Below are 26,620 nucleotides of genomic sequence, written 5' to 3'. Positions count from 1 at the left end.
TATATTTCGGTACACTATACATTAATTTCTCCTTGTAACACTATACCATTTCCTAGTTTGGTTCTTTCAGTATGTAATGAGCCGTGACTAATGTATGCTTCTGATAATAAATGCAAGTCATCAGAGTAAACTGAAAGACCTACTTACTCATTTTGTGCCTCAAAGGGAGCTTTTTTGGATATCTCAGTTAGGTTTTTATGATTTACTCACTACTGCTGACCCCTTCCAAACCCTACCGTACCTCAGATACACTGTCACAATGAAACTTTTTAAGGCTCTGCACAAATGCAGGGGAACTCCACAAAATCACATTTTCATACCTGCCTTAACGACCATAACCAAGAGTGGTTATTTTGTGTTTTGGATAATAAATAGGCATATTCTATAATGAAAAATATTATATGTTTGGGAATTCTTTGCAAATTACCTGCATCTGACAATGTTTCTCATTCACACCGTTCAATATGTCACCTTAGCATTTAATAGTGTTTTGCTAGATCTGTGGTCAGAATGAAGTCTGTAAAGTAAAGCTTTAGGGAAAGTCAGTTAGTATGAATTCCACATTTTGGTATGAGTCAGAAGCAAATCCCCCCTGGGTATTCTTTTAAACAAATAACACAGTCTTGTTTTATTGCTTCAAACTAAATCTAAATTGTATCCTATTAAAATATTTGTTTTGGCCAAAAAATAGACATAGTCAGGCTGCTGGGCCTCTATGCCAGGCTGAGAGAAGTTATAATAATTTTTTATTTGATTTTATTCTTTATTATCAAAAATAAAATTAAGCTTTTTTCAGAAATACTATACAGTGTTTGTTTGGAGCAGATCAGACAAAATCAGCATCGATCAACCTTTAAGTTGTAGCCTGATTCGAAATAAGAGATATATATGCGCCAGGTAATGGCATTAATCAAATTTTGTTCAGTATAGGAATTACAGTGAATAAACCACTGCTTTTGTACAGCATTTGCCAGACACTCTTATCTAGAGCGACTTACAATTATCTTATCTATTTTTATTATTGAGCAGGTGAGGGGTAAGGGCCTTGATTAGGAGCCCAGCAGCTTTGTGGTTCTGTTATTTGAACGTATGACCTTCTGAACAGAAGGCCGTCTTAACCTCTGTGCTACCACTGAAACAAATACATTAAACCTTCACTGCTGGTCTAAACACTATCAGAAGCACTGACCTACATTTACAGCCTAAATTCTAATATTTGTTCCATGAAATTGTATTAATTTATTCTCAGCATTTCATAGAGTTTCTCTTGGCTACACTGCTTCCAGTATGTGTATGTGGATGTTAGATTTTTTTGTCCAATAAGATTTCAGCCTCTATGTGCTGCCATGTCAATCTGTCCAGGGCCTGCAAAGTCTGTACTGCAGTACTACAGCTAGCTGGTCCAGAATAGCCTCAGCATTTTTCCATCCTCTGATTGGTTGGTTATTAGTACATCAGAGTTAGACGTTTTTATGCCTACGGAGGAAGAGAAATTCATTTAGTCTCGGACATACTTAAAAATCTGTTTTCAAGAAAAGCTAGACATCGTGAGGAGAGCTCGTCCAACCCCGAATCTAGCTAGCATGTCTCAGCCCGGGAAAGGGTTTGTTCTCCACTTCCAGACCAGTGAAAATGAGCGGTACCACTCGCTTACAGCCTCTGAGGAGCAGTGTAAATTATGAGTATGCATTTCTGGTGAGTAGGTTGTATTTTATTAAAATGTTTATGTTTTTAGACAAATATTGATTCTGAACTGCTCCAGATGATGTAGGTGCACAGTTGCGGTTGTAGTGTAGAGGTTTGGAGCTTGCTTTAGTAAAATGGTATTCACCCTGCATAGGCGAAATATCTCTCTCTGTAATGCCACGTGCTGTTATATTGCGTTTTTGTACAGTATTGATGGTTTTTATAATTGTGACGTGATAGTGGTGGGATTAAGAGGTGGATTAAGTCAGAAAAGTACCCACTGAAGGCCCAGGTACCAAATGCACGGCCCACCACCGATTTTGACAAATACATTTTTTGCCTTTAACTATGTGTATACTTGCCATAATGAGTAATCTAAATCAACTAAAGAAATGTATAATAGTGTGAGAACTAATCAAACAACTCTAATCAAACCGAGCTGAAAGGCAGACGGTGCAGAAACAGATTTTCGATCCCTGCACGAGTTAAAGCCTAAAACATTCTCTGACAAGACTGACATCTAGTGGCTTATTGTGACTTTTGGAAAACAGAATATTGGCCATGCGTAAACTTGTTGCTAAAAATTAGGACCTTACAAAGATTCTATTTCTGAAACATATTTATTAATTGAAAACAATATTTGATCATCAGTTTTAAACACAAATAAGTTATACTGTAGTAAGACGCACTTCTACGTAGGTCAGCATTAGTGTTTGAGTCTCTATGAAAATAGCATAGAAAGTACTGTATACACACAAGCACACATTTTATATGTATATATACATGCACACACTATCTATCTATCTATCTATCTATCTATCTATCTATCTATCTATCTATCTATCTATCTATCTATCTATCTATCTATCTGTTTGTGTGTACATTTATTGAATTTACATATACATACCTACATTTTATGTATGTGATATATATATATATATATATATATATATATATATATATATATATATATATATATATATATAAACCTATACAAAGCAATTCCCTTGGCTAAATAAAAATAAAAAGCAACAGTTGCTCCGTGGCAGCAAATCCTGTATTTATTTAATTTCATTATTATATTAATTTTCAAACAAAGGGTGTAAAAGAGCAGGTCAGTCTCTTCACAAGTTTGCAACAAATACAGAATTTATATATTTAAAAAAAACTAAACAGTTCTGGAAGCTTCTCCTTCTCACTTGGCTCTGAGTTTGAAACAGTTTTTATTATTGGTGTTAACACCCATACACATCCACACATACATGCACACATACACATATGTGTGCAAAAACACACTTGTACATCCACCCACAAAGATGTTAACATATATACACACACACACGCACACACACACACACACACAGACAGACAGACAGACAGACACAGACAGACAGACACACACAGACAGACACAGAGTGCATAGCAGACTGAAGTGTGATGAGCAGTAATTGGAGCAGTTGCTCTCGGCTGAGATTTCCACAGTGTGGCTGTTCTGTGAGGATGGGGGGGTATGAGATTGAGCAGCCTCTGTTGCCATGGTGATATCACCAAGTGCTGGGCCATCAAAGTCGGAGTGTGAAGGCACAGCCCTAGAAATCGACAAACACGTTACGCTTCATTCTTTAGCCACTCAAGCATATTTGTTCTCTTTTTTTCTCCCCCTTAATCCTAATATAGCATTAAATAAATATCTTCAAACGATCTTGTTCAACAGATGCTGCATTCGGCTTCAGTTCAAGTTCCGGTCATGATGGAGACGAACAGGGAATGGAAGAGGAAGAGGGAGGGATGAACGGCAGCACATTTGCATCATTGATTTTAAATTGTTCTATTGCACTTTCACCCTCGGTTTCTGTCTTTTCCTGCCTGACACCTTGGAGAAGCTTAACAATCCGCAAACACAGGTAGCAAAAGTCTTAAATAAACTAATAGCTAAATAATTAAAAGAACTTCGAAACTAACAAAAAAAAGTTTACCTATCCCCCCCCCAAAAAAAACCCAATAAAACATGTACAATGAACACTTATAATGATAATAAGTATAACAATAATAATAATAAGGAATATATCAAAAACAATGATACTTTGTTGGATATATAAAAAAGAACCTTTGTAAAATTGATTGTCATGTCACAATTAAAAGTGTCAAAAACATCCAAAGGCATCAGCGAGGTGGCAAGAAGTAACGTAACAAAAACACCAGAGCCCAAATTTACGGCACTTTAAAAAAAAAACAAAAAAAAAAAAAATAAAAAAAACAGGTGCACAAGTACAGCTGTGCAAAGCTTTTGGCAGTCAACCATGAAAAAGTCACAAACACAATTCATTTAGAAAAATCAAGAGAGGACAAAAGGTCGGGATCAAGAGTGACATTCATCCGTCCTCCTGTCTTCGCCAGTTTGTATGTCTTGCTGCAATGTTCAGAACACTGACTGTATGGCGGTCCGAGTCACAGCGAATAATAAGAGGTGAAGTGAGTCTGTGCTGGGTAGGTGGGTAAAGTAAGCAGGTGGAACTCCTGGGCTGTAACCAGTGTGTTACACACACACACACACACACACACACACACACACACACACGCACTCTTGGCTTATACTCCCTATAGCCCTATTTCTAAATGAGAAACCTGAATGCTTCTCTTTGACACTAACTCTCTGGCACACATGCGCACACACATACACACACACACACGCATGCCTGCCACCGTGCACACACACACACACACACACACACACACACACACACACACACACACACACAATCCCTTGGCTTGTACTCCCTATAGCCCTATACCCAAATGAGAAACCCTGACTGCTTCTCTTTGACACTCATTAAGGGAGTAATTTAGTCCCTGAAGCTGCTCATGTTCCATCTGTCAAGTTACTCCTCCTCACAAGGACCAGTGTATCAGGTCGTGCTGGAGAAGCGTCCCAGCTCCACCATGCAGAATAAGAGTTTTTGCTAGTGCCAGTCTTCGTCGTCTGACGAGTCTTCCTCGTCGGAGGAGTCCTCACTGCTGGCTCGCCGCGATGCTGTTTGCTCGCCTCGCGATCCGTTCTGTTGGGAGGCCAGTAAGGCCGCTGCAGCCGCTGCCGCTGCACGCTCCTCGGCCTCCCGTTGCCTGAGAGCCGCCGCTTTCTTCTCTTGCTCGGCATGGCTCTTCATGTGAGCGCTCCGGCTTTTCACCTTATAGAATATCCTGCAGAAAAAAAAAAAACACAGCACACTTTCGAGTGAGCCTCCAGTCTGAGGGAATGAAGACTAAACTACACGGCAGCTTACGTGGGGCAGTAAGGTATAAATAAATAGATAATTTTTTGGTAATAATGCAGGTATTTCTGTTGTTCTCATATGCACATTTCAAACAGAATTACATTGCCTCGATAAGCACCGTTATACACTGCGGATTTTAGGATTATATCGTGGGGAGCAGCTTTCCAACAATGTTAGAAAGGAAAGTATCTTTTAATGTACATGTTACAGGTGTAATTTAACCAATTGGGAGGCCGTTTTAACATGAACATTTTTACAATACAGTATGTATAGTAACAGTTTACATGTGTATGTTAAACACTTAAAGAAAATAGAGACATTGCTTGGAAGGGAAAATGCAAAAGTGCTTCGGGTTTTGTGCTTACTCAGCTGTCGTTGAGAGAATAAGTGTATCTTGATGAGAAATAACTTGTTTCTCAGACGTTTGTAACTATACACTGCTTAAAAAGTATTAAATAATATATATATTTTTTTGAATATAACAACTTTGTGGTGGACCACACCATCCAGAACAGAAAGTCTAATCATCTAATCTGTATCACTTAGCAACCACCTTAACTAAAGAAGCTCTGTATGATACCGTGTACATATAAATCGTTCATTTTGGTTACTAACCCCCGAAGAGTCACTTTGTGGCTTTTCTAATGTTAATAAATGACATTTCCAGGTGTGGCTTTTCTAATGTTAATAAATGACATTTCCAGGACAAATCCTGACTGCTTGATTTGCTTTATATATGTATACATGCTTTACTATAAACCGTACACAGAACATGACCGCAGCGTTTGATAAGTGGAGAGTATGAGCGAGATTCGTCCTTTGACAAAGCGAGAGCAGATGCACTGGCAAAATGCAAATGAGCAGCAGTGGCCAATGGTGAGTGGGCAGAAGGACAGAGCGTACGCGATGTTTTCATATTCCAAGTCGTACACGTGCGCACACAACCTGCACTCAGTCACTAGGCAGGCAGGAGCACAGCAGAGGGCATGGTATAAACAGTATTCAAAACTTTCAGTTGCTAAGAGACCGTTGATAAAAACAGTGGCGCTCATTGCCATTACTGATATGAGACCTTGTTGGAATCAGATAGTAGATTTCATAGCTCTCGACTCTTTTATACTCAGATGCAGATTACTCGAAGAAAACGTCCCTATTAGAAAACGCACGCCGTGTTCCTGAGTACACGGAAAAAAGCAGCACAAAACACAGTGATATAAGTGATGCTTCAAAGTCAAGTACATCAAGACGTCCTTGGATAGTAGGATTCGAACCCGTAAGCATGCCTACATAAGCAGGAACCTCTCTAGATTTTGCAGTTGAGCCAAACTACAAAGAGAAGTGACACATCTGCCTTTAAAAACACTGCAAAACTGCTGCACATACAAAAACAGGACTGCACGCACACACGCACACACACACACAATAAAACACATTCTAACAGCTTTAAAGTTATTTTCAGCACGTCAGATGAGCAACAACAAAAGCTGGCAATGTGATCGCAAGTAATTAAAAAGGTTCATACACATGACACAGTGACTAACAGCTGCCACGACTGCACATCGTTTTGACGCCTGCTTGTACCAGTGTGGATTTGTGAAGCATAAATTAGACATCAGGCAGAGAAACAGAGCTGTCGCAGATCTCTTCAATCCACACATAACGAATGCAGATGAAACGAATGCGGAAAAAAAAAATTAGAAGTGATTTTTACTAATCAAAAGATCTACTTAGGTCACTTGGTTGTTTACAAGAACATCTGGGGGGAAAAAAAAAAAAAAAAAAAAAAACATGCTTTTGCAGTTCTATTCTAGACTTTCCAATTATGCAGTGGAACTGTTGTAGCCTCGTCACCTCAGGGTTTGATGTTTCTAAGATGCTTTTGCAAAGAGTGATTTTTTTTCAAGTAACTAAAAACTTCTTAGCAGCTTTGAAACAATCTGGGCATGTTCCTCAAATCTCTTCAATCAACAAGATGTAACAACCCACATATCCACCTCTCAGTGTGTTTCTGTAGATCACACCTATCTGTGTAAAGGCTTTTTAGTAGATAAGCAGACTGCTTATATATATATTAATTACTGAGCACTATTCAATGTCTCACCTTCCACATTTCTTGCAAGGAAATTCCCCCTCTTGTGCAGCAGCACCTTTTGTCCCGACCGCACCCTTCCGCACTGTGCTCTCTGGTCGGGGTTTGGCAGGCACTGAGGGGGCGTGGCTCACCGCAATGGTCGGATGATCCCGTCTTCCATCCTCCTGATTCCTTAAGACCAGTACTGCACCAGTCTGGGGGATGAGAGACTTACTGTCAGTTGCAGGGAAGATACCACGCATGAGATGTTTTTAATCTACAGTGAACATTTACTACAGCTGCTGCTACAGCTAGAGAAGTTTGCTGTTATTACGGTTATTAGCCACAAGAGGGCAGCAGACATGAGTCTTACAAAAATGTTTCTGGATTTCAGTCAGCTGCATATTTTACTTAATCTTGTTCATTTATGAAAAACAAACTGCTTACTGAGCTATTTTATTAAACACTCATTTCTACATTTCCACCTTTATTTACCCCAAGGCAACTTGATACTCACCGTTTCATTGGCCTGTAAAGATTGTGACACTCTGTCAGGGCTGCTCTCTCGCTTCCTGTCCCCTGAAACCTCCCACTTCCTGTCGTCTTCCTCTTCCTTTCGCAAATCAAATCTCTGTGAACCCTGTTCAGGACGGCAGATAAGATTACCAACCCTACCACTCCTCGCCTGTCCATATGAGATTTGGCGCAGACAACACAAACTTACTTTATAGTCCACTTCCTCCTCTGTGGGCCGTGTTTCAGGAAGCTCTGCTTCGCCATAGAGGAGCGTGCCGTTCCTGCCGATCTTCACCTGCTTCTTATAGGTGTAGTAGAACTCCACACATTGAGCCACTGTCTTGGAGTTTATCTTTGAATCAAGCATCAGAAAAATGTGTTGGAAAAGAAAATCCATAAATAAAGGAATAAAGAAATGGACAAGATGACCTCCTGTTGTATAATCCACACAAGTGTTGTGTAACAGAGACAACACAGCGTGAAATATCAAATCAAAATGTAATTCCATTATAACACTTGTGGTCACATAAATGTAATTGTAAATTATTATTATGACGCAAATATTGTTATGTTCCGAATGGCCTCTTTTCTAGCTAGCGAATAAGATCACACAAAAAATCCTAAATAAGGAACACTAAATGCAGACTGATGATCTTGAGGTTGTGAGTATAGGTGTTAGGCATGATGAAAGGAAGGTTAGAGGAAAAAAAGAAAGTGAAAGAATCTTGTGTGAAGTGCATCGAGATAATCATAAACTATACATAAACGCTGATTTCATTTTGATGAACTCTGTACAACACTGCAGTCTGTATACTGTTCCATGACTCGACCCTTAACTACTGTACTAAAGCTACTGCTGGCAATTGATGAGATCATCGGTTTCACCAGTGTCTAGTGTCAATGAAAAGCGCATCGTTTCATTGTATTATAAACAATAAGAACAGCAATGACACACATTTGCATTCAGGACAGAAAAGGGTGCAGTGTTCTGAATGACTCTGGCATTGTTCGCCACTGGCTTGCTTATTAGTGCTAAACTTACGAGGGATATACGTATATAGACTGATTTAGAAATGTAAAGGTATTATTTGCAATCTATTTAATTCTGTAATGCCGAGATTTGGGACGAAGTCAATTGGTAAAAGCGCTATACAAATTTAATCGAATTCTTTATTTGTTTAAAGAAATTGTAGATTATAATTCTATGTCTGAGATTTATTGCCTGGTCTTTTATTTGGAAAGAATTGTGTAATCTAAGATAGTAAAAATGTGGGGTGATACCATTTTCTGCACCATGAAGAAGTCCTTCTTGTAGGTAGATATGCCTTTGTTGAATAAGCGTCTCTCCTCAGGTGTCCAGCTGTCTGAGCCTGATGGAGAGATGGAAGGACCGGGGACATGAGTCAGGCAATTATTGTGAAGTCTGAAGTAAACGAGATGGACGCTTACACAGATACACACACGAGGCACACAGCCAGAACACATACTGGCACATAAACAATAGTGCTCCTGTCCTCATCTATGGATTAAGCACATGCCGCCAACACGCTGCCCACACTCTCTTTCTCCCTCCCTCTCTCCCCTCACCCGCTCTGTACATCTCCAACAGGCAACCCCAGACCCACCCCCACTCCTTCACCCAGTAATCCCAGCTGCCCCTGCCCTCCCCCAGTACTCAGCTGGTATGGTTTATGGCTGAAAGACAGAGACAGCATTGCATGGAATTCCAACACAGAAAAAAAAGCCTGCTGGGGCAGAGAGGCAGGAAGCCGAGCTCAGAGGTCTAAAGACGAGCTGGGTGGAAAGATAGAGGCAGCAACAAATTTCTAAATGACAACATTAAGTTGGGTACTTACCGGAGTAGTGGTAGTCTGCCAGAGGATGAGGTTTTGGAAATATGGGGGTTTTCAGCAAAAGAAGGGCAAGAGCTCCCTGAATAAAATAAATAAGAGAAGGTATAAGAGTGATTTCAACTTGAACCGAGATGACAACATACAACTTTAAATCATTGGCCAGTTCTGTGAAAGACAATAACAAGACAAAGTCATGGCCAGCTGTGTAGGATTTAATTATATAATAGGACAAAAGAACAAAAGAGTACAATATGGTGCACATGCAGCGGAAAGCAGAGAGAGAAAGAGAGAGAGGAGAGAGAGAAAGAAAGAGATAGACAAAGAAATGAAAAAGAGTAACAGAGTAGAGCCAGACACATTCAATCTCCTTGGCAACATAGGCAAGAGTATTTTGCTGGAGGCGTTTAACCAAGCAGCACCAGTCGCTGGCTAATATTCCTCTCTTCTTCTCTCTCTTTTTCTCCCTGCAGCTTGACTGTGATCTGTTGATTTATTTCTCAAGCTGCAAACACCGTCCACAGTTGGAAATGGCTTGTTACATTGCAGACCCAAAACCTGAGCAAATAAAAAGCTGATTTTACTTCTGCAGAAGTGAGCTAGGTCGCAGAGACTGGGTGTGATGGTGACCCACAGAGGCTTTGCACAGGAGCAGCATGCACAGCAGCAATGATGTGATGAGCAACGCTGATTGTTTGAGCAGGGAAGTGTATCTGGTGGAGTTGTGGTCAGGACCAAATCCAAACAATCAGATGAACCAAAACAAAGGAAGTAGCGAAAAAGCAAAATGAAGCGGTTTGATTAGAGTGGAGATACAACATTAAACACAGACACACTTTCTTTTTAAAAAAAAGAATAAAAGCAATAGTGTTTATTAGCTTTAATAATCAGAGAAAATACCCCATATGGACAAACAGTTGTGGATGCCTGATCATAAAATTTATTTGTGCTTTTGAGCACATCATTCCACATTTAATCCCCATTTGATGTTGAATATGTTCCACTAGATTTTGGAGTGTGCTTATTCAGCTACAAGGACTTTAGTAGTCAGGTACTGATGGAGGGTGAGGAGCCCTGGCGTGCAGTTGCAGCGCTTAGATTCAACCCGGATAATTTTTTGCAGGCCACTCATGTTCTTCCACTCCAACCCAGGTAAACTAAATCATCATGGAGCATGTTTTGTGGATGGCTTTGTGCACAGGGATATTGTCATGCTGGAACAGGTTTGGGACTCGGAGTTCGAGGGAATGGAAAATGTAATGCTTCTGCATTCAAAGACATCCTATCCAATTGTGTGCCTTGAACTTTGCGGTAACTGTTTGGGGAAGAACCACTTAAGTCAGCTATCGCAATACTTTTGTCTATATAGTGTCTTCGAGTGAATCAACTTCTTTGTTTCAGTTTTGGTCAAAATGGATTTGAAATATATTGAAGCCAGGAATATGCCCAAGTCGATCACTAAGCACCATACATACACAATCCGCCACTCATTCAAACCTGAAGACAATCAACCTACCAGCACATTTTTTTGAAAAACAATACTCCAAACAGACAGTAACCCGAGCTCTGGGAAACCCAAGGACCCTGGAGCTCTGACGCAGCAAAACGTTTCGCTGCACCATTACGCCATACCTGCCACACTACATTTCAAGTTCTTTATTCCGTTCAGCACCTTGAATTTTCCACCACACCAAAACATCGCACCTCCTTTTAAATTTTTCTCTTGCATCTCGTGGTTAAGTACATGCAACACTAATCAGGTGTGCACATGTTGATATCCAGCGTGTAAGCAGACTTCAATGAGAACAAAAACATGTGACCAGTTTCACAAATGCAGAAGGACAAATTCATGTCCTTACGCACTACCTGGGATAAAAGAAGGAGTCAAAACAAAGCAACAGACCAGGCATTTAAATCAAAACAGCTTTGCAGCTCAAACACAGTAGCACGTGTGACAGCATGTGTCTCTGGTATTGACAGCAGGTTGCTATGGTGGCAGAGTTGATAGCTCAGCACTATCAGACTGGCCTCTGTGCTGCTGTTGCTGGTTCAGCTTTGTAAACATATAGCACACACAAACACAAATCAAGTTCCCCTCAATTGTGTTTGTGAACACGCAAGCATTAAAACAGTGATTATTCATTCACGTCAGGTGTGATATTTGGCCCAATGCCTCACGTATTGTGATGCAGTCCCATCAGCTTAAATCCCTATGGAAATTTCATAAAAGTACTATAGGAAAGGAAATAGGTATAGAGGACAAAGGTGATGCATGTCACTGAGATCATATTGGTGTAGCCTTACATCATCTCACACTCACCATGATATCACCCTTGCATTCATGCAGACAGTGCATGGCCAGCTCCTGATTTGTCCCTCCTCCACACATTGCACTGGAGCAGGCTAAGTGCATGAGGTCATTCACTGCAGACACAAAAAAAAAATCACATAAATAAACACCTATCTATTGTTATATCTTAGAGATAGATAGATAGATAGATAGATAGATAGATAGATAGATAGATAGATAGATAGATAGATAGATAGATAGATAGATAGATAGATAGATAGATAGATAGATAGATAGATAGATAGATAGATATTCTAAAATTAAAATCGATTAAATCTAATTAATGCAATACACTTTAATATCATTATTATTATTATTATTATTATTATTATTATTAATATATTATTATTATTATTATTATTAGGTAATCAATTAAATTGCCACACATTTAAATTGCTAAAAAAAAAAAATATATAAATAGAAAAATTAAATAAAATAGTTTACATTTGTTAGACCCCAATTGGATAATACAGATGTGTATTTAAGTGCGTGTGTTTGTTTTACGTTTAATATTTAATTTTCTAACTATATGCTCTAATTAACTGTTCTACTTATTTCAGCAGACAAATGTCTTTATTCCTTCTAACCTGCATTTATTCACTTCCTTGATATGTGAAATGATCAAGATTTTCTCACTTTAATGAAAATTCTTGAAGCTGGACATAAAACACTAAAGAATCCATATCGCTAGAGTTAGCCGCTAACGCTAGTGCTATGGATTCTTTAGCGTTTTCATCCAATGCCAAAACAAATCTTATTTATCTACTTTATTATTATTTTTTTTTATACCCATGGCATTGTTGTCTATGTTTTCAAGTTTAATAATCTAAAAATTCGCCTCAAGTCAGAGGCGGATCTAAACAAACATGTGGTCCGGCACATAATACATTCCTGAGTAAACTCAGATTTCAGCTATGTTCCGCAAGTAAAAAGGAACCGAACCGAAAGCCCTGTTTCGGAAAAAAAAATTGTGTACCCCTAACATAACATACACACACACACACACAGGTAACAAATTAATTCACAACTATAGCGAAATATTGAGTGCTGATTTGAGCTCCAGACATATGTACAGCTTTATACAATTACTCTATAATGCAGACCTGAGACTCTAAGAAGGAGGATTTATACATTCAGGTAGATGGAAGGACATTCCATCACAAAGGCTAATCAACTGAATGTGTTTCAATATAAAAGCTGACTAAAGAAACATACACATTAAGATCTATGCCAAACAAATCTGTACATAGGGTTCTGGATTTTAGTTTAAAGTGCACATTTAATGACTGTAATACTATTTTTATAGATGAGCAAGTTATCTTTGAGTGGCTCAGATCAATCACTGCTAAACAGTTTGCCCACACTAAATTGGGAGGTAAATTGTAAAACGTCTGGAGTGTGTAAACCCCATATTACAAAGACAAATGCTCATTTTAGAGTTCACTGGTGCAGAACAATCAGCAATTATTTTTAGAGAGGTGGAATATTCTTAACAAGTAGTCAAGTGTATGAGTGGAGTATACCAAGAGAACTGTATAGGACCCCTACACTAAAGTGGACTGGTCTCTCAGTTATGCTGAGGGGGGCAATATATTTGGCTTTAATGGTTTGCCTTTATTGAGAATCAATACAAAGTTGTGCTGACAGATCATTTTTAATCTATATCATTGCTATATTGATAATGGCCTTATGCAAATACATATAAGGCACAAGACCTCAATGAAACTTAGTTCCAAGGCATATTGTAGTTTGGAAGCAAGCCACCTTTCTTTCTTCTAAATGTGTCACCCAGACACAAATCGACACTCAAATACAGAAACCTAGTTCGTGACTACCTGTGACAAGGGAAAGCTTCTTTAGTAGCTACTAATGTTAACAACAAACTATACTATATTGTGGCTGTTCTTACATACATTTAAATATATAGCTTTTGTTAAATAAACTGCCGGTGCACTATATAAACAAAAGTATTGGGACACCTGCCATATGTGGTTCTTCACTAAACTGTTACCACAAAGTTGGAGACACACATTTGTATAGGCAGTAGAATTACATTTTCCATTCCCTTGAACTAGGAGAACCAAACCTGTTCCAGAATGGCAATGTCCCATACACAAAGCCAGCTGCACGAAGATCTGGATATGTGGGTTGGAGTTGAAGATCATGAGTGGCCAGCTGTAGAGCTCTGACCTTAACCTTACTGAACACCTTTGAGATAAACTGGACTCCCTGACTGCACCCCAGGCCTCCTCGCCCTCCATCATTACCTGACTTTACTAATCCCTTTGAGGCTGAATTTGCACAAATCTTCACAGGTACACACCAAAATCTAGTGGAACATCTTCCCAGAAAAGTGGAGGTTATTAGAACAGTGAATGGGGACTAAAAAGAACATATGGTCAGGTTTGTCCCCAAACTTTTGTCCATATAGTCTATTTTGTAATTTATTAAATATACACACAAATGTACACTTAGATTGACTGATCCACAAGACTTCAACACTACAAAGAGGTAGTTATACAACAGTAAAACGAGGAAAAGGCTTTTCTACTTTCACTCTAAAATGTACTCAAAGAAGAAGCGCAGAGTACGTCGTGTTTGAATAGAGCTACCTCTCTCCTGGTGCTGGCCTTTGGACTCCAGCTCAGGCAGTGGCGCCCACACCAGCTCAGCCTTGTGTGGGTCAAGCTGTGCAGCTGAGCGCTCCTTCAGCTCGGGCACCTCCGCCTGGTATCTCTGCCCAATGTTTATCCGCCTGAGAGACAATGCGAGAGATAACGAAAGAAAATAATACAAGAAAAAGAAAGATGTATTTTACTGTTCATGCGGTAAAAGGAATCCTGAGAAATTGAAACGAGATTTGCTAAATAAAGCACTTGGTTAAAAATCATTTGGGATTTCGGCAGAGAAGTTAACTCCTATGATCACTGTTAATACTTTTCAAATCAACAGTCTGTATAAACAAAACCATATTGTTCAATCAAATCTGCCTGCCCTTCTTTAGACATAATTTGCTTTTCTGGATAAAACGTTATTGACATATCAAAGATGCTTAAAATTCCCCTGAATTATTTTTCTTTCTCACTAGAAACGCAACATCAGCTTTTATGAGCTATTTTTAGGATACACTCCGAGGTGTGCGTCATGTAGGTGGTAATTTAGCACAGGCTGCTTTACCATCCTGCTGGGTAATGCTGGGAGATTATCGGCGTGGAAGAGCTGCCTTTCTGACCTATAGGTCTACAAGAGTGTGGAGACTTTGGCCTTGGATAATTCACACAACATTAGTGCTCCATACGATCTATAGTCAATAATCACACTGAAAATTAAACCAGTTTGCAAAACCATATTAGCATGCTAATATAATGTTTTGATTAACCCTCATAACACCATTATCTATCCAGAGATGAGGAAACACCTATGACGACAATTTTGACTAATCTCAGTCAGTTCAAGTGAAATCCAACTGGTATCTACAGTTACATAGATTCAAATATTTAATATAGTTCGAGTAGTTTTATTTCTACATCTAAAATGTTAACCATGCATTATTGTGTAAGTGCGCTTTAGGACAGCTATGTAAACATTTGTAAACAACACCTGCTCCTGTTTGCAGATCCACAGATAAAGATTTCTTCAAGGATATGCTTTTAACACAGTTCTGGAAAGCCTACATAAATTATCTGTTTGTCTATGCATGTGTGCGTGTGTGTGTTTCACTCAAGGCAAATCGGTTGATACTAGATGATATCTCATCTCTACTCTCTCTCTGCTGATACCCCAATGACACACACACACATACAGAAACACTACTACCGCAGCCAAGACGAGTGACACTGAAACAGTCACCCGAAACTGACAGCGTTTTCAATCAAACTGAAAGGAGTCAGAATAGCAGATGCACGGCCAACCATTCTAAAACGCATATGCATGCACATGCAGACTAAACAATACGGTTTAGGCTGATTAGTTCTATAAAAGTGATGTGTGTGTGTGTGTGTTAGAGGTGGAAGTGAAAAATAGAATGCTGTTACTGCACTTCCACTTGGATGCAAAAGTAGGTCAAGGACTCAACAGTACGTATACGAGCGTGTGACACCGTCGGTACTTACGGCTCAACGCTGACAGGAGTGGCCTCGCTCATAGCAGACAATACTGGAGGAGTAATCTCAGTGCTGTCTATACACACAACAAAAACAAATGACACCATCACTGACACATAATTACAGTCAAGGATAATTACAACAATCAACAGGATTCAGAAACAATTATTCCTAAACGCATGCTGAATCCACTTTCAGATAAGCACAAGTGTTTGTTCAACAAGTTCACAGAAGTAGTCATATGAACATTAAGATGCAGTACAGTAGGAGGTGCATGTGTGGGGCACTCACTAGAGCGGAGGAGACTACGGGTGGCTGATTTGGGCGTAGCGGGCGGAGGAAGGCCCTGTGTTCCTGCGACAGCTGCTGCAGCAGAGAGGATGGCCGAGAAGTAAAGGCCCGAGCCCTCTCTCACAGGGCTAAGGATGGGCGGTGGGGTGTAGGGGGGCAGCGTAAGCGGGTTATCAACCAGCCGTATTGGCGAGCGAAGGTGACTCTGGTAGGGTGTGATGCTGGAGTAAACAGGTGGCGCAATCAGAGTGCTCACTTTGGGCGGCGGGATAAAAAGCGGCTCCGGACGGGGACGCCGTTTCACTTTGGAAGATTTGCCATCTATTTCGCCACCAAGATCAGCTCCGCCATTCTGGAGTGTGAAAAGATGTTTGGTGAATAACAGCAAGAAAAAGACAATATTCACTGAAACATTTTTATTAGGCTGGATCAACTGCGTGGTTATTATTTCTTTTTGTTATTGAAGTAAAGTGATGGGGGGGGAAGGAGAACATGTCTGGATTAAATTTCAAAAGATGGAAAAACAAACACTAGGGATTATAGTGAAAGCTTTAATCCAGATTTTAAGTAATAGGGGATACAGTGGATCAAAAAGAGATCATGGTCAGTGAATTGATGAGGGATTCACCTGACTCGAGCTCTCGGACAGGGAGTTGCGTAGCGAGCGGCGACGTGTGACAATGACAGAGGGTTTGTGGTCAGTCCGGTTTGGATCACTGGGTCGCTGAGGCCAACTGGCTGACAGAGTATTTTGCTCCTGGTCCATAGAAGTGGGGTCTGTCCGCCGTACAGGAACCGACACCGGAATCACCAGAGGAACCAGGCTTTCATCTCTCGCACGTTTTGCACTCAAACCCTCCATCTCTTCATCTTCTCGACCAGGGCCTGATGCCAGGGGGCTCCAGGACCTGTGAGACTCCTGTGCATATGTAACACAGAGAATCTTTACACCCGAACACAAAGACTAGCAAATTACAATTTGACAACATTTTTATCGTTTATTGTAATTATAATGTATAAACATGTTGATCACAAAAAAAAAAACCTTCTAAAGATTATAAAGGGAACACGAACTCTGATTTAAAAAAAATTATAATTTCAGAGGTGCTGCATTACATTCTCAGCTGAGGAACCCCACGTACCCAGTGTAATGATCAAAGCGAGAAATATCTGCAACATGTGTATTGGAAATGACTAGACAGCACACAAGCATTATATTGTTTTTCAGGCTCCTTCATTACTCAGAAAATATATTAAATTTGTAGGTCTTTTGTATGTGTAAAAAAGCTAAAAAAACTATTATAAATAACATTTAAAAACTCATGTAGACCCGCTGACAATAACTTCTTCCAGCGTTTCTCTTCTAACAGAAAAATAAATTTTGCAGTTTATAACTGCATGCCAGAAGAAGGTAGTGCGCATGCACAAATATCCTGCAGTAGCTTGTATCAAGAGCTTGTTAAGGGGGAAAAAAAAGGCATGCAGCTACAAGATCTCAGGCAAATAAATCTAAGCTTTGTTGTGGTCATGTAGGTAAAAACAAAGCCAAAGTTCTTATTTCTTCTCAATGAACTGCATATACACCTAATAGAAACAAAAAAATAGTTCTCTATTACCACCAGTTTTCAAATCCTCTTTATTTTAAATACAATTTCACCTGATTCTGAGGAACAGAACAAACCCTCGTGCAAAGGCCTTGTTTCCTGTATTCTCTAGACATTTCCTGTTTCTTTGAGTGGCCAGGCCAAAACAAGTATGAGAACATATCACAGCACTGAATTAAAACTAACTTCTTTACTGGAGTGTGCTTTAGGGCTATTCGTGTGCCTGGGGTCAGTAGCACAGGCACCCACACATCCAATATATCGCAATTGGAAATGCTGACCTTCTTAAAAAAAAGCTTATGTAACACCAAGTTTACACTTAACATTCTCCAGTAAAGTAAACTAGAACAATATGTAGGAATGTAGGAACAACAGAAATGAAAAAAAGACAAAACATGTCCAGACAGATGCATACATTGAAGATGCATATTCAAACGAGCACTTTTTTTATTTGTGCTCTTCTAAAATAAACCTATCAATATGCAAAAGGGTACAATGCACAGATTAATGTGCAACACATCTACATTTCTTACAGCAGTTGTTCATTGTTCACTCTATCTATTTGTTCAATCTATTAATATTTACAACAGACAGCAACTTGAGTTAGGTGTGACATTAAAAACTCTGTAGCATCTCAAAAACTGGTTGATATGAAGTTGGCCAATTTTATAATTTGACCATTTTGCTTTTGTACCCATACAATATATTCATAACTGACAAATTTGAGCCATTTTCAGTCAGGGATGTTTAAACACTCCTTTCAACTTCCAGCTCCACCCTAGACTTAAAGTGAGGACCTCTAAAGTCCACACAGGCACAACCTATAGCACCGTGTAATCTTTTTCCTAATACATCCTTTAACTTCTTCTTCATGGGAACCAAAAAGCACACACACAGCGCATGCATGAAATAAATACATAAAAAAATTTAAATAAATAAACCGTATGAGTGCCAAAACGATGAATTCTGATTAAATAACCCTATAATATGCCGAGTATACATGCCTACATACATATACGTACAACATAGCAGAAAGAAATGATGAGCGTAGATCTAATGGCAGTGAACAATCACTTGAATTTGCATGAGGCGTCAGCAGAGGCAGTGGTTTGAATCGACACAAGAGCTAGAACAGCAGCACCTGTTTTATTCACATTCTGCTGAAAGCATTCTGCCACAGTACAAGAGAAACCTGCAGAACAAGTAGGCATTTCATTTGGAAATGCGTTCTGTGCGCAATCTAATCATGCAAGTCTTCCACACATGAGAGGACACAGTCATGGAATAGTTATTCTTGTTTTATCAACGGGACACAGTATTCATGCTTTCATTTCACAGTATCATCTAAAGTGTCCTGCTGCTCTTACCTTGACTGTATGTGAAGGTAAAGACTCCATCTCAGAGGCCTTCTGAGCCAAAGTCTCCAGATTGGCCTCTTGGGACACCCTCCTCTTTCGCCGCGTGCTCTGGATGACACCTGTAGGAGCAGCTCGGATGGCCTGCTTGGCTCCGGTCTCGCTTGCTTCATTGGCTCCATTATGAGAGCTCTGAGTGTGTTGCTCAACAGGCATGAGGATAGGATTCTCTGCTGCCTGTCCTCCACCCTCTTTGGAGAGGCGCCGAGACCGCCGGGGTCCAGGTTGTTGCGCCTCAGTGGATGCCTGAGGAAGTACAGGAGGGCACTGAGAAGCATTTTCCTGGGGCTGTGTTGGCTCAGGTGTGTCCTGGGATTGCACTGTTAATTGCTCAGGTTGGGAAAGCGACTGCAGTTGTTTACCAGAAGAGGAAAATTCCACTACTTGTTGAATTTGCTGCAGCTTTTGTAGTTGTTCGTTTTTTTGCTGATTTAGTGATTGGGTCTGTTGCGGCTGCTGCAGCTGAGATTTTTGCAAATGTTGCTGCAATTGTTGTTGTAGTGGCTGTGCTTGCTGTTGTATTTGTATCTGTTGTGACATTTGTATTGACTGCTGCTGGATCTGGTTTAAATGCTGTGCTTGCTGTTGAGGCTGTGCCTGTTGCGACTGCACTAGTTGTTGTGTCTGTTGTTGATGTTGCAGCATTTGTTGTTGTACTAGCTGTTGTGTTTGCTGCTGAAGTTGCTGTTTATGGAGCATCAGTCTCTGGATTTGCTGCTGTTGTTGCTGCTGCTGCTGCTGTTGAAGCTGCTGCTGAATTCGACTTTGAGAATTTGTCTGGGGGCTGTTTACAAAATTCACATTTTGCAAGGCTCTGTTACCATGAAATACCTGATAATAACCCGCTGCCAAGTTTTGCCTGGGCTGCCCAAAAGCTAATTGAAAGGGCTGAAGAACCGATGTGTTTCCAGTGGTGGAGGTCACATTCTGCTGAGGATTGAAAAGTGTCGGTTTATGGCCCTGCGGAAAGCCATGTTGCTGCTGCTCCCAGTCCAGACCACTGCTGACTTTAGAAGTGTCCCTAAAAGCGTCACCGCCTGTGTTAGCTGTCTGCTGTTGCTTTTCCGCCATCCTAATGGCAGCTGGCTGTTGCTGTGGCATTGCAATTCCTTCAGATACTGGCTTTACAAAACCAGAATGCGATCCCATGTACGGAGCATAGTTCTGAGCCCAAGTCGTCGTTGTGACACCTTGATTCCAGGCTGCGGGTCTCTGTTGAGGTTGCTGGGACAGGTCCTGGTGAGACCACTTCATCGGCATAGTCTGTTGGTAATGGCCTCGGTTTTGGTTGCCCTTCTCTGGGCTGAAAATGACAGAATTGAGAAACATGTGTGGTGCATCCGCAGTGGAGCTTTCCACACCCACAGCTTCATTGTGGCCAGTCTCTGAGGGAGGGGGCCCCATGCCATAGTAGGAGCCCTCCGTGCGCTGAGATGCTTCTTTCATTGCAACGGCCTGGTCGTTAAAGAAAGTGATGCGTTTGCCTGTTCTCTTTGGGTTGGCTTTCTGTTGCGCTGGCAAACTCATGACTATCATGAATAACGATGGTAAGAGTGGGCTGGAGCGAGCTTGTGATGGGGTAAAAAAGAGTTCAAACCTCCAAAGCACACCAAGCTCTCTCCACTGAGATTAATCTTTTACGTCGCTCTTTATTCAAAAAATATATTTTAGAGGTTTTAAAGAGTGTGTGGTCATCCAAATCTGCTAAGCATAGTTGGAATGAAAGTCAGCTTTAAAATGCAAAACTGCAGCATCCCATTCGCAGAAATCACAGTCAACTGACAGACCCTCAAACATGTCTATTGCTTTGCTTTGTACCAAGTACTCTTTTACCCCTTGTGTAACAAGGCAAACTGAAACTCCCAGTTCTTGACTGCTGTTGTGTGTTCATGAGTGACAACCTAAAGAAAGAAAGACCAAAACCGTTAGTCAAACGTGTATGCATTTAAAAAGGAAATTTTCCCACAGTTTTTCATGAATACAGAAAAAGTTAATTTAACAGTTGTGTAGCAGCTGTATCTGTAGTATGATAGTTATGAAGGTATGAAAAAATGAAGACTGCATTCAAGTTACATTGCTGATAATTTTTTGTATATGGAGTTGTAAAATGACATTTTATGGTGTAGCCATTTGAGTACACTCATTTCAGCAAACCACCAATGATACCACACTGAGTCACAGCAGAAAAAGTGAGAACGCAATCAACTGTATATTTGGAAAACTCAACTGTAAGTTTGGCAATTACACCGTATTAATTATCCTCTGGTTCCAGAAAGAGAAAAAGAAAGAAAAATCTCTATATAATCCAAAGCATGTGTGAATGTATCAGTCATTTTAAATTAAGCAACGAAATATGAATTGATCATATCAAATATACATCAAATAAATGTATACAATATTAATTTGCTCATTCATATTTTCAAACCCACAGCACCTAAAACCTTTCCTTCTACCATTTGTTTTATTTTTTAGATCCCAGAACAATTTACACTTTTATTTGTTTAACATTTGTCAGCAGTAAAACACTTCTCCATGAAAACTATTCTGTGATTTGATTAGCTCTGAATTTGCCTCTCTGCTAAACAATAAAATAAAAAAAAAAACAGTTTTTATGTGTGGGTGCTGCAACCAAGACCCCGTGTCCTATTTATCTCCAATGAGGCTTTTTAGGTCCTGAAAATGTGCTGACTTCACACTGAAGATGCAGCTCCTCACTCCCAGAACCCACCTTTGTTATATGAATATAAATTAAGAATGAGCTCCTGCAAGATTCACCAGGTTGTTCATTAAAAAGCAACACCGACATGGATTGCCTTTGCTTATGCCAAGTGAACAGAGAAAGTACAAGGGGGGGAAACCCAGCATGCTCTTAGATGACACATGGCTATTTGCATTTGCACTCGGATTCTGCTGCAACAGAAAACATACCCGTACAACACCGGCAACTGATTAAACTGTTCATGCATTTGTTGCATGTGCAACCTTAAAAAGGAATGAAAGGCAAGCACAGGGGGGGGCATGTGGACCGTCGTAATTACGGCTCTATAACATGTTCATGCAAGACACTGAGAAAGGCGTGCACAGTCGTGTGCAAATTGTTTCAATCCAAGTGCTCTTGACATTTAGAATTGTACAAGTGACAATCACCATATTATATCCTTAAAGGCTTTGGTTTCTTCCAGCCAGATGCCATTGTTTTGTATAAATCCACTACACGTGTAAAAGAATAGAGAGCACCTAAGCTAGGGACTGATTCCCATACCACATATATATTAAACAGTATTGTTTTAAAGCGCTGTACTGGTCTGACACAAGCTACATTGTATGATAGTGGCCTACTTGGTTTTAAAGTGCTCTTTATAAATGCCGAATGTGAGCAGTTTTCATATAGAGTATGGGAATTACATAGGAGTACTAAAACAAATGTATGTTTGTTTATTTTTATTTTTTTATCCCCTCCCAGCATCGATGGCTATTTCCATGGCTGGATCACGGTGGGTATAATGAGGCGTTACAGCATTTTTCATTTCTGAACTTTTGACTATGGCAGAGTTCAGTAGTTACATGAAGTCCTTCAGTTTAATGCTCCATAAGCAAGCTAGAATTTTCTCTGGTGATACATTTAGAAATATTCCTATATGTGTACCTTCTGAGTAGAAAAGCTGTCCTTTGTTTTTAAGCGTATTGCAGTCCATTAATTATATAAATATCGGAATCATTCATTCAATACATTTATGCTACAATACATTTAAATACTAAAGCAACAACATTTGAAGCAAAACGACTACCAGGAAAGGAAGGCCTACAGTTTACCTTTATTCTGAGTTTACAAACTATAGTGTATGTTATATGTTTATTGTTGTTTTAAAGTACAGAATGGCCTCACATTCCGGTGCAAATACATAAAAAACAATAAAAGGAACGAGCCATAACAATGGGCGAGGAGAGGTACAGTGTAGTACTATGGATTTCCTCAGAGTGCAGGAGCCATGCACAGTCAATAGGCATGTAATGTCAAGTGCCATCACATAATGGCTTTTATTAGTGAATTGTAATTCCGTCAAAGCGCCATGCTTGAAATGGAAATGCTGTCGTTTTTCTATTCTTATCTTTTATTCTCATTACTGTAGTGTAAACACTGGGATAAGAGCCCGTGGCCATGCCGGAGCTCCCTGTTTCCGAGTCCGGCCAGCTCAGCACGATTTCCGAGAAGTCTTTTGTTGCAGAAAAGGGATTATACAGTCACTAACACCGGGTGTACTGTTGTATAAAGGCCAAGATAGGATGAGGACATTGTGTTGGAGTAAAGGCAGAAGCAGCAGAAGCACCAGCACTGCCTGCCTTCAGCTTCTGAGTTGTCAACTGTCTGTCTGTCTGTCTGTCTGTAAAGCCCAACTTATCGACCATCGCACATGTAACCTTCTGCAATGCCAAATCTAGTCCATGTTTCCTTTTTATTTAACGCTAAAAACTGAACTCCAGCAGACGGAGCTCGGGGTTGTTTACAAAAATCTACTCGATGGACTGTTTTAAAGTGGCCTCCATTTTGGTAAACATAACCACGATCTAGTTTTGCAGACGCTAAAAAAAATAAAATAATAGTAAACACCACTCTTACCGCTTTCTTCAGAGATCGCAGTGAAAAAAAGAAGGAAAGCAACTCCTGTGTGTCCATGCGCCAAGCTGTAGGGAAAAGCAATAACCCAGAAATGACTGCATGCACATCCAGGGTTGAGTCATGCTATGCTGACCTCACTCCCGTATTACTCAAGACTTTCTCAAAAGAAAAAAAAAACAGTCACAAATCGGTGAGGTCCTGTGCAAAAACGTTGAGCAAGTAGGGATCGGAAGAAAAAGTGCACGCTGTGTTGTTGGGGGTTTTTTTTGCTATCTTTCTGCACAAACGTCGTCAGGCTCCGTGTTTTTGTCAATTTTTTATTTATTTATTTTTTAAGGCGCAGTCCAGAAGCACTACCGAACACCACGTTTCTGTTTCAGCTCCAGTCTTGTGATCCTCCAGTCCGCTTGGCCTCGCCCACTTCCGCTACCATATAAGGACATTACTTCCAGATAGGGGGCGTGGTCGGTAGTACAGCGAGCGCGCCGAGGTCGTGCGGGAAATTCCGTCAGTGAGGGAAAATGCGGTGTTTAAAGTCTGGGTGAGGAACCAACTTTCCAAAAAACTCTCCAACACCACCAGCTCTTAAACCATTACTGTACATTAACGATCCAGACCCTTTTTTGTTGTTTTGAGGGGGAAGGAAGAACTAAACAAACAAGAATAAGTGAAAACTGTAGGCCCTAATCAGATTATTGCACACAGCAAGACCTAGAAAGACCTACAGAAGACCTACAGAATATATAGAAAGACCTACAGAATATATAGAAAGACCCACAGAAGACCTAAAAAGTCCTAGAAAGACCCACAAAAGACCTAGAAAACCAGTGAATTGAAACTATAGTGTTTGAAACCCTACAGATGGAGCATTTCACATGAAAATGAAACTTAAATAAAACAAATACAATGCCTATTCAGCTACGAAACATGCTCTTCATACATGCGATAGAAAACAAGTTTAGAATCCATTTCAACACTAACTGGTTTAATTCCTAGGTTTTTGTACTCCAGGAATAACAAGTTCTCATATGCCTCTAATGGATTATAATTGAGCATCTGAGTTGTTTTTACACAGTAAATCTGGAGGCCCTGTGGATTCCTTTCTTACACCAAATGGCTAGAAAACGTGTGAGACCCCTCCTGCTGGGAAACTTCAGGGTGGCCTACTGCTTATACAGTATGGCCATGATCGATGACCTTTTCCCAGAAACTGAAAATGAAAAATGCTCAGATTCTTTCAAATGCCGCATTACACCTATGTTCTCATGTCCTGCTGATACGACATAACCCAGGAAGGCCAAGTACGAATAAAACGATTGGTTGACAGATACAAAATGTATAGTATTTTATAGATTCCTCTCACTTCAACTGAAAAACAGCAACCAGAAAGCTTTCGAATCATACCACACAAAACACACACACACGTTGCTATACCTTGCAGGCTACATAGGCGTTCAGAACAACAGCTACAGGCATGACCAAGCATGCTTGCCAAGAGAAAGGAGACACTGATCCTCAATAACCATGTGTCAAGAGTGTTGCATGGTGTGTCTACTGTCGCTTAAAATAAAGTGCAAAGCCAACATTCATTGCAGTCCTTTCTGATATTAATTCTACACTCCTTGAGACTGTTTTGTGTGGGTAAGTGAACTAATCGATGAAATGTTCAAATGAGGAGTAATTGTTTAATACTGTGTAGCAGTTGCGCATTGGTTATGCAAGTGTAAAAAAAAAAAAAAAACTTCTCAACCCCTTTCCAAAGATATGCCATTACTTAGCAATAATGCATATTACAAATTTGCCACAAGCATGCACACAACTAGGAAGGTGTCAGATAGTTATAGAAAGTATGATCTCGCAGTTTGGTCTGACAAACCTCAAGCCCTATAAATACAATGCATGCTGATTTATTCTAAAAGTGGGGAACAAACATGTTTTGTTTTTTATTTAATAATCCTACATTCTTTGGCCACCCTTGTAAGGTTCTAGTCTGCAGGAAACATCTGCAGTAGCTTGGTCCTGTACTTCTGTCATGTGAACAAGGAAACAACTGAAGCATTAGAAACGATCAGGTTTTTATCTGCCGAGCATTTCTTTCTTTCTTTTTTTTTTTTTTTGCACCAAGCTGAACTCGTCTCTATTTCGAGCCACACCGAATTTAAAAGTGAACACGCAGGAAATATCAGGGTTATTATACTGTACCTCAATATTTCACGTAGCACTTCTGCTGTACACTCTGCTTTAGAGCTCTTAGTTTCAGGGGCGAAAAAAAAAAAACTTTCAAGCGTCACTTCCTAGTTTGTAACATGAGCACATTGCTTTAAAGGAAAAATCCGATATTATAAACGATTTCGGTTAATTTAAATACATTTAAATATTCATGAACATTTATATCCTACACTAGAGGAATTTTATGCAGCAATTTGTCTATGAACTGTGCATCAATTACACTACTGAATTACTGAACTGATTTATTGACTGAGCAACTTTTAAAGCCATTTTTCCTAAATACATGTATTTTTTTTTTCTCATTACAAGCTTTAATATATAACTGTAAAATGGTATACAGGCCAGTATATCACGGCTATTGAATCAGAAGCAGTTAGATTTATTGTTTATCACACTGGAGTGAAGCTGGATAATCTGTCAAATCCAGATTGCGATATCTGACCTAAATCATGCGCGTCCACCCCCCCGGCCCCCGCGCATCCACCCCCCCGGCCCACGCGCATGTATGCGCGCACGCACACACACACACACACACACACACACACACACACACACACACACACACACACACACACACACACACACAAAAAAACAAAACAAAAAAAAACAGAACGC

The 26,620-nt window shown here is 40.0% G+C and overlaps 1 protein-coding gene and 1 long non-coding RNA gene across 3 annotated transcripts; one reads left to right on the top strand and one right to left on the bottom strand.

The window, feature by feature from the left end:
* Window positions 1-2,725: 2,725 nt before the first annotated feature.
* mideasb (mitotic deacetylase associated SANT domain protein b) lies at window positions 2,726-26,478 on the bottom strand. Of its 2 annotated transcripts, XM_083543617.1 has the most exons (14): window positions 24,731-26,478; window positions 23,777-24,686; window positions 19,111-21,059; window positions 16,768-17,058; window positions 16,140-16,491; window positions 15,858-15,924; window positions 14,358-14,500; window positions 11,716-11,819; window positions 9,402-9,477; window positions 8,827-8,915; window positions 7,754-7,897; window positions 7,547-7,669; window positions 7,060-7,244; window positions 2,726-4,884 (listed from the first exon to the last, which is right to left on the bottom strand). In XM_083543617.1, the coding sequence occupies exons 3-14, from the start codon at window positions 20,692-20,694 to the stop codon at window positions 4,647-4,649; spliced, it is 3,396 nt and encodes a 1,131-aa protein (XP_083399743.1). In that variant the 5' UTR covers window positions 20,695-21,059; window positions 23,777-24,686; window positions 24,731-26,478; the 3' UTR covers window positions 2,726-4,646. The 2 variants fall into 2 exon arrangements, with proteins under 2 accessions (XP_083399743.1, XP_083399744.1); XM_083543618.1 differs by lacking the exon at window positions 23,777-24,686 and having other exon boundaries at window positions 25,979-26,399.
* On the top strand, window positions 4,895-6,370 carry LOC310727395. The gene is made up of 2 exons (XR_014534009.1): window positions 4,895-5,625; window positions 5,663-6,370. It is a non-coding gene; the product is annotated as an uncharacterized lncRNA (long non-coding RNA).
* Window positions 26,479-26,620: the final 142 nt, after the last annotated feature.

This window comes from Silurus aristotelis (genome assembly GCF_946808225.1).
Source record: "Silurus aristotelis genome assembly, chromosome: 6".
Taxonomy (NCBI): domain Eukaryota; kingdom Metazoa; phylum Chordata; class Actinopteri; order Siluriformes; family Siluridae; genus Silurus; species Silurus aristotelis.
The sequence above is the reverse complement of the archived record's forward strand: the minus strand, read 5'-3'. Positions and strand labels throughout refer to the sequence as shown.

Coding starts and splice junctions, on each gene's coding strand:
- mideasb (XM_083543617.1), bottom strand. CDS start 20,694: ATGATAGTCATGAGTTTGCCAGCGCAACAGAAAGCCAACCCAAAGAGA. Junction 17,059..19,110: donor TACCTTCACATACAGTCAAG/GTAAGAGCAGCA, acceptor ACATATGCACAG/GAGTCTCACAGGTCCTGGAG. Junction 16,492..16,767: donor TGTCCGAGAGCTCGAGTCAG/GTGAATCCCTCA, acceptor TTCACACTCCAG/AATGGCGGAGCTGATCTTGG.